The 12,793-nt window shown below is 48.8% G+C and overlaps 1 protein-coding gene across 1 annotated transcript in view; it reads right to left on the bottom strand.

The window, feature by feature from the left end:
- LOC144721435 (laminin subunit beta-2-like) overlaps window positions 1-11,923 on the bottom strand; it is a 73,822-nt gene extending 61,899 nt beyond the window's left edge. Inside the window, exons 1-5 of the mRNA XM_078599048.1 lie at window positions 11,890-11,923; window positions 7,298-7,488; window positions 4,243-4,378; window positions 3,099-3,172; window positions 2,076-2,264 (exon numbers count right to left, since the gene is read on the bottom strand). Coding sequence (XP_078455174.1) covers window positions 2,076-2,264; window positions 3,099-3,172; window positions 4,243-4,378; window positions 7,298-7,488; window positions 11,890-11,923 — 624 coding nt within the window. The remainder of the gene's footprint in view (window positions 1-2,075; window positions 2,265-3,098; window positions 3,173-4,242; window positions 4,379-7,297; window positions 7,489-11,889) is intronic.
- Window positions 11,924-12,793: the final 870 nt, after the last annotated feature.

Raw genomic sequence — 12,793 nt, 5'->3', positions numbered from 1 at the left:
TGCTCAGACGGCATTTTATAAACGAGACAAAAAAAATGTCCATTCTTGAATTGAATCAAGACTTCTACAATGCAAGGAGGTGCAAGGTGACCTGCTTAATCCTAATATATAAATATATAATCAGCGAACCCAAAAAGTACTCTTTTTCTGAAAAAGTCCTGCAATGATGACGACAATCCCGCTGATGCTGCTGCAGATGAAGAAGACGACGACGATGAGCAAGATGCTGCGGAAGTCAAAAGACACGGCGGTCGAAACATCGCGACGAAGGCTTGCGAGCAAACCGAACCCACGCTTGGCTGGGTCACACGCACACACGCTCAGACTACCCCCCCCCCCCAGCCACGATCGAGGTATCTAATCGGAACACGAACGCCGAGCGAATACAGGGCACTAATTAATACACGCGTGCACACCCACGATCCCTGGCCAACAGACCGTGGCCAACGCTCGGGTTGAATGGTTTCACGGACCAATAAAGAAAAACAATCGCCGGAATGAACGAGGGGCAATAACGTAACACGCGCGCGTTCAGACTAAACCAAAAAGCCCTGCAAATAAATGTGAACATATTTAGACGCGATAAGCTCTTGCGGAAACACAATAAAGCATCATTTCCCGATGCAAATTACGGGCCAAAAACGCGAAAGGGCAGGTTACAGACCCTGAGGCTTAGAGCTCCCGTTAAAGCAAAGCGCACAGTGGGGAATAGAAGGAAAGCATCCGGGTTTTGACAGCACAATTACGCGAACGTTTATTTGGACAAAAAAAAAAAGTCAACGAGGATTAATCAAGAAGCGGCCATTATTTGAGTGGCGCTGGCAGCGCTGGATGGCCGCAAACGGCTTCTAGTTCCGCCTCTCACCGAGCTGCGAGGCGCGTGCGGTGGTGATGTGGGCAATGGTTGCGGTGCACCGTGCTATGATGATGTACGCTGCGTTGGGGATGTTAGGCACGGGGAAAATGTTTTAGACATTGGTGGGGGCAAGACACCGTCAAGTAGCCAAGATGTCACCCGGCGCAGGCAATAAATGAGTTGGGAGGTGATGGCTACGCACGCCTGTAACTCAGCGAGTCAAGTTGGTGGATCACACAAATGTTTAGAAACCCCCTTCCTGTGGGCGTCAAGAAGGTGCTGTACCCCGGCTTACCAGGAGAAGGCGGTATGAAAAAGTGCGGATTAATATCATATCTCCCTTCCGTATTGGATCGAGTGTTGCTCCCTCGCATGCGTGGGTTTTCGCTGGGTGCTCCGGTTTGTCTCCAACATATGTAAACACTCATTAATTGGCTGGAAGCATCTAAATATATGAAGGACTCCAGAGCATGGGAAATTGTTGGCACTGGGCTTCTGGCTTGTTTGCAGTTCCTCAGCGAATGTGAGACGCTTTATAAAACTAAACATTATTATTAATATGGAGGTGGCACAGGATATGATATTGTTATTACCACCCACCCAAAAGTTTGAGTGGCAACTTCCCCCACAACACCCCCGATGCAGAGAGAGAGACCTTAGTTTCAGCCGCGTCTGTCCAAAAAGTACTTCACACACCCGGAACACCACATCAAGTATATCCCTCGCTATGGCTGCGGCTACTCAGTAGTCAAGTGACGACTGCTCCAGACTTACCAGTCACCTGGAGACAAAGTGATCAATTAAACCCTTTCCCGTTCCGAGACGTCTGTAAGTTGCAGGGTGGGGGTGTCCCCCGTTCACCGCTGAATCTTGGAACGCGCAAGCGGTTCAGCGTTAATTTTATTTAAAAGCGGCGTAGCGCCGTTATTTTTAAAGACGTTGTACTCACCGCAGAGAGTTGTAGCGACACGCGCGCACTCTACGATAGCTGGCGCCAAAAACTGTGCCAGACGGCCTCCCGCATGGCCTTGTGGGAGCTTCGGTACCGATAAAGTTATATAAAACAAACAAATTCCGGTACGTGTACATCATCGGAACAGAATGGGAAGAGAAACGGATGACGTGCACGTACGTCGTCGGAACGGGAGAGGGTTAAGCAAAATATAAAACTGACAAATGAACGCGCGGTGGGAAGGGGGGGGGGGGGTTCGGTACAGACCTCGCCCTCGGTGGACGGCTCGATGTCGGAGTAGCGTGACTCGCACACCACGTCGTCCACGCGCTGCAGCGTTCGCGTCGCGATGCCCGGGAACGCCGCGTCGCAGTCGTACGCAAAGTAGCGGTACGGCTTCCACGAACGGCCGAAGTTCGACGAGCGCTCCACCAGCATGGCGGCCGGCCTGAACGTCTGCGCGGGAACACGAGCACAAAGACACAAAGATCCCCCGTGTAGCCTTCAACAGGCCGTTGGGGCGAGTGTTGTTAGCGAGCAGCACCTACGCGGGTCGGCACGGCACAAGATGGGGTGGGTGGCAAGCGCCACATCCGGCCGCCTTTTTCTCCCCAGTGGCGATGTTTACACATCACACGTGAAATGCATTTGAGGCTGAGTTTAACTAGGGGAGGCCCAGGACCGGTTCAGATATTCGCCATAACCACTGCGCACCACGAGCACACACGCACACATGCGCGCACTCGTGCGTGTGCGGTCGGAGATTAATGTCAGCTGGGTCTCTGTCCGGGTCAGTGACTGAGAAGGATTTCCACCTGTTCTGATTTTCCCAGGGTGGTCTTTTTCTAGAACTAAGTCGGAAAATCTTCCCGGGAACATTAAAAGTCCATGCTTTGTCAGTTGTGGAAAAATGAGGAAGCTGTCCTTGAAAAATCGATTATTCTTAGTGGGACACAAAAGGTGTGGGGTTTTTGTCAGTTTGGTAATAATACACCACCAAGACAATGCATTTCGTATCCCCGCTCTTCCCGTATCGTGAAATATTCTTTTGTTACGTGAAATCGCCTGGATTTGTTTCTACCTCAGGAGGTGGCAACCAGAAAATATGTTCGCGCACAGTAAACCACATCGAGTGTACGCCGTCACCGTGGCAACCCACAACACCTCTACCGGCCCCCACGATCCGACAGCAGCTCGAGTCGAGGGCCTGGTGACACAGGCTTTTGGTGGCACAGCCTCTGCGGATTGCGAGTGGCACTGGACCCGTGTGAAGTCGTGCGCCCCCCCCACCTTGAAGGTCATGATGAGATGAGTGAAGTGAAACTCTGCTTCCAGGTCCAGCTGTATGGTGACCTTCTCGACGCCTGCACACCAAGACGGCAAGATCGAGAACAGGAGATAAAGTCACGTGCTTTTGTGTCGGGACGTTTGTCAAACCACTCCAAGGCACCTTCAGATAAAGCTATACATTACTCATCATCATCACGGTTAAATATGAAGCTTGCGGCTTTCAACCATTTGCCACGATTCATCTTTTCATGAGCCTTACAATAAGCCTATACGTTGCACATCATCAATGCTGCGATGGGAGATTAATCACGCAGAATCAATCGTCGACTACGCTGCCGCTCGTCAAAGGTCTTACTTGCGAGCCATAACATCACCATTCAGCAAGCGACGTTCAACTATTCAGCGCGCATCCCCTTCTCATGAGGGCGATCACCCTGAAATATCCCTCGTGCAAAAAAGAGTCGCGTTTCTTAAGGCCTAACTCGAAACCAACAAGAAGGGGTGGGTCAGGTCCAAGAAGTCGCTTCAATGACGGGGGGGGGGGGGGCGCTTGATCAGACGAGAGCTCTGTCACCGCTGCCACGCCACGTGGACTACTGGGGGCGGGGGGGGTCTACGAAGTTCGGTGAGATTCCAGCGATTGTGGCCCAGCGCTAGTGACCTGAGGGGGGGGGGGGGGTGTGGGAGCTACGGCACGCTTTAAAATACCAACAAGCAAAAAAAATCCATAACACAAGTTTTTTTTGGGGTTAGATCGCGTAAATATATAAAAGTGTCGTTAAACCCGCCGCCACCCGACACAACCAATTATCAAGGTTTTTTTTTGGCTCTGTCGGGTGGTGGTGGGTGTAACGACACATTTATATATTTACAGACACAGGCAAAAAACCTCACTAATTGGCTGTGTCGGGTGGCGGCGGGTTAAACTACACTTTTATATATTTACGCGATCTAACCCAAAAAAAATCTCTATTATGGATAATATTAGTCGCGAAAGCATGCGTTGTGTTAAACCAAAAAGGACAGCAACAGGGGCCGGCGGGCGGGCGGGTGGGTGGTCGTGTGACTCGGGGTCAAACTCAAGTCCGACGAGCGCGCATGCTGGTGTTGAGGGGGTTCGCGCTCCGTCCGCACGCCCACCGACCGTTTTCCGCCTGCCACCAGGTCATGCGTCGGCTGGGCGCGAAGGACGTCACGACGTTTTCGATGCGGTGGCTGTTGGGGTTGCGCCCCGGTTGGTACGGCCGCCGCGAGTCGCAGTGGAAGCACTTCTCCTGCTCCTGTTGCAGCGCATGGAGTGGCAGGGCACGTGCGGGTTTCACTGCCGCGCCACACCTCGCAACAAACCCGCCACGCCGGCTCCGCTGACCAGGTCCGTCGCAAGGGGAGGCGACGATTGCAAGAATCGCCGTCGGCTTCCGATTTTCCACATAAAAAAGTTTTCGTCTATCAAACCTATTTTCCTCTTCAAAGCCTGGACTGGTTTCGCCCTACTTGAGCTCATCAGCAGCCAGGCGTGCTTAACGTATACTCGGTAATTGCAATTGCTGGCTGAAGGGCCTCCACAAACAGGGAGCTCTGTAGGGCCTCCAAAGAGGTATTTGGCCTACTCTTTAACACCGGCCAGCCATCTAATTGTAATAATAACAATGCCACTTATGTATCCAGAAAGGCCTCAGTAATTCCAGCCACTATTTATCGTAGGTTGGTGAATGAGAGATTGTGGCTGGGAATCCAACTCTGGTGGTTGGGTCCATGGTGCGTTCATGTAACACACCTTTGCCATCATCACCTTGTTCCTTCTGTAAGATCCCACAGTTGCTGCATAGTGGACACTATCAGCGGTGAGCGATATCCGAACCAATCTCTGCCTACCCCCGTTCACTAACCATGTGGCGCGGGATGAAGTATGGGTCACACTAACCGCCATGACTGACACGGCATGGCGCGGAGGCTTTAATAGATAGCAAGTGGTGGATTGAAAAATGGTCTGTAAATAATCCGTTTAATTAACTTGCAAATCTCCCAATTAAACCTGTCCGATGGATCGTCGCAAGTTGGCAGTGTGGAGAGATGGCGTTTCATGTGTCTGTGCAGTATAGAGGAGCACATATTTGAATGAGTGCATGTGGCAAATACGGCTTGGCAAGATCGCTTAATGGCCAGATGTGTTTATGGAAAAGGAATCCGAATGAAAAGTTATTGTCCGGCACTCCTCTCGCTTGGCTTCGTTGTCAATGCGCACATTGTTACGAAGCCCGCCGAATCGCTCTTGTGATGACTCGGCAGTTTATGACGGCCACTCCGCTAAAAAGACGAGAAGGGGAGTCATTTAAAACAACTTCAGCGTCGCTGCCAAGGACACACATATATTCCATCGTATCGGTTGACGCGGGTACGAAACTAAACATTTCACAAAGCCACGTAGAAGGGAAATAATAAAATAATAAAAATAACATGTTTTATTATTCTCACGACGTTTCGGCCACAATGCAAGCAGCCGTCCTCAGGTGAAGAACAGGTCTGTCGGAAAGACAGCGTCTGAATGAATCATGAATCATTCATTTCGACGTTCAGACGCTGTCTTTCCGACAGACCTGTTCTTCACCTGAGGACGGCTGCTTGCGTTGTGGCCGAAACGTCGTGAGAATTATTTTATTATGTTTTATTTTTATTATTTTATTATTTCCCTCCTACGTGACTTTACCGAAAGAACCAAGAAGATGAATCCCTGCAGTCACGAAAGCTTCAAATCGAAATTTCACAAAGCGTGACCCACGGAGGACCTCTGTTAGAAAAAGTGCAGGGCCCGTAGCACATGCTGCTTTTGCTACTAGGATCATCCGGCACTGGCCTGGACACGTGCTTTGGTGGGCACCGCCACCAATGCCAAAAAGGGGGTTGTTATAGGCTGCGTCGGGGACATGGTGTCAGGAGAGGCAGTGGAGAAAAAAACAAGTGTTGTATTGTACTGTGCTCCAACGTCTACGGTCCCCTGCCTTCGTCAACATGCCCTAGCCAGCGTGGTGTGTCGCATGGTGATTCGCAACGCGTGGGAAGGCCTCCATCCAGCAGTGGAAGAACACAAGGGCTGTGCATGCAAATGACGGCGCTAATGGTTATGAATCGGCCTCCGTCGATTATGATTGCACTGCTCCTGTGAGTGATGATGATGATTGAATGATGAATGATTGCTGCTACTGCTGAACAATTATGTAACTGCTGTTGTTTCATTGTAATGCGCAGCTGCAGCTGCTGATGATGAATGCCACTGCCCATTTCTAATTATTTTTACTGCTACAATTGCAATTCTATTGCCTCAGCTGCTAATTTGACCACGGATGATGGTGATGATGATGATGACGCTGCTAATGATGATGACAACCACTGACACCGTCATCAATCCGTCACCATCATCACCACCTAACATCCTGACGACGACCACCATCACCAAGACCAAAGACCAAGATCCCCCGTATAGCCTTTAACAGACTATTGAGTCAAGTGCAGTTAGCGAGTACTAATCAAGGCCCGGTGCAGCACACGAGTGGGTGGCCAGCACCGTGTTCGGCCGCCTTTGTCTCCCCAGTGCTGATGCTTACGCACCGCACCCAGGTTCTCATTTAAGGCTGAGTCGACCAAGGAAAGAAAGGCCCCGTGACCGGTTCAGATCCTCGTCATCGTGAGCGGGAATCGAACTTCTAAGACCACCACCACCACGACGATCACCAACCACCATCATCAGTCCATCACCACCAACGCAGCCACCAGCACCACCACCATCAACCACCACCATCAGTCCATCACCACCACCACAGCCACCACCACCACGATCATCAACCACCACCATCAGTCCATCACCACCACCGTATCCACCAGCACCACCACACGATCATCGCCACCACCACCATCAGTCCATCACCGCGACCACCACAGTAGCCACCAGGAACACCACCACGATCATCAACCACCACCATCAGTCCATCACCACCACCAACCACCACCATCAGTCCATCACCACCACCGCAGCCACCAGCACCACCACCACCAACCACCACCATCAGTCCATCACCACCACCGCAGCCACCAGCACCACCACCACCAACCACCACCATCAGTCCATCACCACCACCACAGTCACCACCACCACGATCATCAACCACCACCATCAGTCCATCACCAGCACCGCCACCACTCGCCTGCAGGTGGCTCACGATGCAGTATCGCTGGCGCGAGACGAGGCCGCACGTGGACGATGCTGAGATCTTGTCCGCCCTGCCGACGAGGAGGTCCCCCGTCACGGGGTAGCAGCTGCCCTGCGCGCATCCGTGCGCCGCGCCCCACGCCTCCTGCGAGGCCACGCAGGCGCCCAGCGCCACGCACAGCAGCACTGGGGGGGGGGGGGGAGCACGGGGGGGGGGGGGGCACGGGGGGGAGGGGGGCACGGGGGGGAGGGGGGCACGGGGGGGGGTACCCACCGCGTGAGCTGATTTCATGAAAAATTTGTGGTGCAATAAATATCAGCTCATATTCAAGATCCTACTCGAAATAATATCATTGCTATACGAATAAATTCTAGATTTGAAGCTTTCGTGACTGCAAGTATTCATATTCTTAGGTTTTTTCGGTAAAGTCGCATAGGTAAAAAATAGAAATTAATAAAAGTAAAATAAATTATGTTTTTTTATTTTATTGTATTAATATCAGCTCATATTCAAATCCTACTAAAACATAAACTAATTACACACCTGGCAAATCATTCGGTTTTCCCCGTATTATTAGACAGGGAAATTGAGTTGTCAGGTCCATACGGCGTACAGCCGTTTCAATACGGGCAACAAAGTCTATTTGTTGGTGTTTCTTCCTTGTGATGGGATTTTGTGGGATGAACGTTGAGATTTTTAAGAGCACGGGGTGACCAACAAGGTCTGAAATGGTCTGTTACAAGGTAGGCGCTGATAAGGGGTTGACAGGTATGTACTGGCAAAGGAGATCCCATGAGGTATGTGATTATCATGCTTTTATAACTGTCGTTGTAATGTTCTTACCCGTCTCTACTGGACATCTGTGAAAAAGAGCTTAATAACTCATCGGATTCCTCCAGTACAGTATACATAAATATTCTTATTGTGATTTTAAACGTACATATAAACCCGATAAATCTCATTCAAATCCTACTAAACTTAAGATAATTAATATACATCTAAACCCCAATTAATGGCAGCTAATATTAAAATCCTAGTAAACATAAGATAATGGATATGCATATAATACAAAAAGCTCATTAAAATCCTAGTAAACATAAGATAATTCATCTTTTTTCAATTTAAAGCTTTCCTGACTACAGGGATTCATATTCTTAGTTCTTTCGGTAAAGTCACGTAGAAGGGAAATAAGATAATTTTACTGGTTTCTTTTGATTATTTCAGTATTTCCCTTCTACGTGACTTTACCAAAAGAACCAAGAACAGGTCCCTGCGGGGTGGGCTGGTAGGAACGAACAAATGAATGGCTATAATAAAATGAAATGGCGGGGGTACGATACGAAGGGAGAGTTTGAGGCCTAGTTCTAGGCTTTAGGCCGCTGTGAGTTAATTTTTAATTTAAATGTTTTAATTAAAAACTATCTCAGGGAATTATAAGGGAATGTTACACTTGTTTAGCCAGGAAAGCCTCACTGAGTCTAAAGGTTTTTGTAGGGTCCTGCCAAGTGTTTGCAGTAGGGGGCGATGCTGCTACACCTAATCGGACATCGGACGGACGGACGATATAATCTATTGTAGGCTGGTTCACTTCGTTCCTACCAGTAATATTGTCTACATCTCTTAACTAGTCTCGCTGCGTCTCATTCTGGTGTCGACATCGACCGCGGCCCCTTCTCTCGTTTCGCGCCCTGTGTGTGTCTCTCTGTGTCTCTCTCTGTGTGTCTCTCTCTCTGTCTCTCTGTGTCTCTGTGTGTGTGTGTCTCTCTCTCTATCTCTCTGTGTCTCTCTGTGTGTGTCTCTCTCTATGTCTCTCTGTGTCTCTCTCTCTGTCTCTCTGTGTGTCTTTCTGTGTGTCTCTCTGTGTCTCTCTCTGTGTGTCTCTCTCTCTGTCTCTCTGTGTCTCTGTGTGTGTGTGTCTCTCTCTCTATCTCTCTGTGTCTCTCTGTGTGTGTCTCTCTCTATGTCTCTCTGTGTCTCTCTCTCTGTCTCTCTGTGTGTCTCTCTGTGTGCCTCTCTCTGTGTCTCTCTCTGTCTCTCTCTGTCTCTCTCTCTCTGTGTCTCTCTGTGTGTGTCTCTCTGTGTGTCTCTCTCTGTGTCTCTCTCTGTGTCTCTCTTTCTGTCTCTCTGTCTCGTCTCGCTGCTTCTCTGCGACTTCTGCCTACGTTCGCTCCACGTGCTCACTTCGTACAGGGTCACTTCACGAATGTCCAATCCACCAAGTGGAACTTCTTCATAAACTTCAGAGAGCCACCACCACCAACAACAACATCAGCGCAACCGCGAATACCAAGGCGGTAGTGGAGGTACCATGACCGCTTCTTTTTACGATCAGAGGAAACAAGAAGATGCTCGGTGTAGTCGGCACTTTGCTTCGTTCATCATTTTGTTTTTTTTTCAATGCTTTGCTTTATGTGCCCCCCTCCCTTTTTGAAATGAAAGATTTCACGAAAGATTATCTCTCTTTTCTCTCCTCTCCCTCTCCTCCCTCTCTCTTCCCCTCTCTTTTTTATGTTTTCTATGTTTTTTTATTATTATTATGACCGCTCTTCTTCACGCCGTGGGTTCCGCGGACTCAGTTGCAAAGCGATAGTCCACAGTGAGGGCTGCACATAAGAAGGAGCTCTAAATAGTCCCTGAAGCTGACAACATTCTATTCTGGTTCGGCGACTGGGTCGGTCTTGCGCAGAACGAACAAAATCATGCAGAATGCGCCACCCCCATCTCGTTGTGTCTGATAAAACTACGAAAAAAAGTCAACGCATCCAACGATAAAAAGGAAAAATATATATATATAACAAGCGATGTTTCGGGCGCCTGCGATTAGCACAACGTACGGTGCGAAAGAAGTTATACATACAATGACCCTTGAATTATTTGGTGATACTGCGTTGATAGTGGGTGATGCATAAGCACAACAAATCTCTACACATTCGTTAATAAGACAGCCTTAGCCAGGAAAAAAGTATTAATATGCGACGTTTCGGGCTATGGCCCTTCGTCATCGCACATAGAGAAATCGTGGATAAGAGTCAGAGACTGCACGATACACCGTAGGGCCTGATGATAATTAAAAATGTGTTATGTTTCCTGATTAACGGGTTTTAAATTGGCATATTAATTATCCATAGACAAACCATTCAATAATCATGAATGTACGACTACTACATAAAACATTTAATACAGGTGTTTTTGGGTTAGATCGTTTAAATATATAAGTGTCGTTAAACCCGCCACCACCCGACACAGCCAATTAGTAAGGTTTGTCACGTTAACAGAGCATGCCAATTCGTTACAAGTACAGCAAAGCCACAACATTTACAATCTGAGTACGACGTTTCGCCAGTAATTACAACAAGCTTCATCAGGCGACAGCCAGATGTGTGGAGAAAACCTCCTGTTTCGTTCCTTAAATAGAGGCGTAGATGTGATGACAACAGTTACGTGCTCTTCTTGCGCGTAATGGGAGGGGGGTATTAATGAATGCATATAAACAGAACATGGATTAATGAAAATGGATGAATTAATCCATGCTCTGTTTACGTGACAAAACTTCTTAATTGGCTGTGTCGGGTGGTGGCGGGTTTAACGACACATTTATATATTGACGCGATCTAACACAAAAAACCTCTATTGTGGATGATATTGATCGCGAAAGCCTACGACGTGTTAAACTGCATAAAATGTTTCTGACACATTGCATTATGGGTAATCATGTTGCAGCGTTGTCACCAAATAATGAAAAATTTAAAAAACCTAATAGATGTATTAGCACTTTATATTGGAACTTCTTTCGCACCGTACGTCGCCAACCGTGCTAATCGGACGAGGTTATGTTGTGACCACACTGCAACAGGGGTTACCTACTCATAAAACGATCTCAATAATAGGTCAAATTCTCTCGACGAACATTTGGAGATGTAGATGATGATGACAATAGCTAACGGTAACTGGCTTGATTCGTTTTCTGTCGGCTTTCGCGTCACACGCCACGGGGAGGCCAATTACTCGGTTAACTGGTGAAAATCGTATGCATATATATGAAGCACAAAATTTAAAGAAATGTTTAGATTGGTTAACTGAACCCAATCAAGAGTAATTTTAGGGAAAAGCATTTTTATTTTCAGATTTTTCTCTATTGAACATTAATAGCTCTCGAGCCATTCCAGAGCACAAATAGAATGTACAGCAGTTACTCTGTGATTGCCTCAGTGGTCTATATGCAGTATTACAAAGTCAAAGACCCCCCGCATAGCCTTAACAAACTGTTGGGGCAAGTACTGTTAGCGAGCACCTATGAAGGCCGGCACGGTACACGAGGGGGTGGGTGGCCAGCACCACGCCCGACCGCCTTTATCTCCCCAGTGGCGACATTTACACACCACAACCAGGCACCCATCTGAGGCTGAGTCGACCTAAGGGAGGCCCAGACGAGTTCAGATATTCCTCACTGGTGTTGGCCGTGAGCGGGAGTCGAACCCGCGTCGCCGGGTTCATAGCGCAGCGCGATAACCACTACACCACCGCTCCCACACACACCAACACACGCAGACACACTCACTCGCGGACACATCGCACACGAGGCTTACCGACTCTGTAGAGCATTGCCTCGTCTTCATTCATTTTTCGTGTTGTAACGAGAGACTTCCAACTCACATCACACGCGCACGAAAACACTTCCCCAATATTACTCCAAAGTTTCAAACTCGCTCTACCCAGACAGCAGCTATGTATCTATTTAAATCGAATAGCCAAATCATTCCCCTGTAGCATCAACGCTGAATTAATTAATTACGCGCTTGATTGCGTTATATAATTTACACGCGTGGTGTGCAACCCGCCCCCCTCTCGACTGAACGAGAGTTGGAGGCCAGCAACTCTCCACGCCGCGTCTGCGTTCTGCGTTCCCTGCTCCCTCCCTCCATCCCTCCCTCCTCCCTCAATCTCCCCTCCCTTCGTCCCTCCTCCTGCTCTGCAGCACGCTTTATTTTTGGGATCAACATTCCATGGACCTTTTCAGCCACAGCTGATGTCCCCATTCGCGCTGCCAACGCACGCGCAAACACGCTTCGGTTTATTTTATTTTTGGACATTTCAATGGCGCATTGTCGACGGACCGGTGTTATTTTTTGTCGCGGTTTTGTGTCTCGCGACCTCAACGCCTGCGGGACGGGGTGGGATGGCGCCAGAGTCGACGAACCGAGCAGAAGCAGAAGCAGCAGCAGCAACACGTGCAGCAGAGGACAAACGCGGGTGGCGTCGTCACCGCGACATTAGCAGCTCAGGGGGTGCGGCAATCGGTCAAGTTGGGGGGGGGTATCAAAATTTGATTTGGGGCCGTCCGTAAATGACGTCACGCACCTGGGGGGGGGTCAGACATTTGTGACGATGTGTGACGAGGGGGGGGGTTTGAGAAATGTGCCGTCACATCAAAATGCGCAACTTTAAATAAATATAGACAACACGTTCTACTTAATTAAATAGACGTTTTAA

This window comes from Lampetra planeri, chromosome 11, assembly GCF_965212315.1.
Source record: "Lampetra planeri chromosome 11, kcLamPlan1.2.h2, whole genome shotgun sequence".
Classification (NCBI taxonomy): Eukaryota; Metazoa; Chordata; class Hyperoartia; order Petromyzontiformes; family Petromyzontidae; genus Lampetra; species Lampetra planeri.
This window is presented reverse-complemented; position numbering and strand designations above follow the sequence as displayed.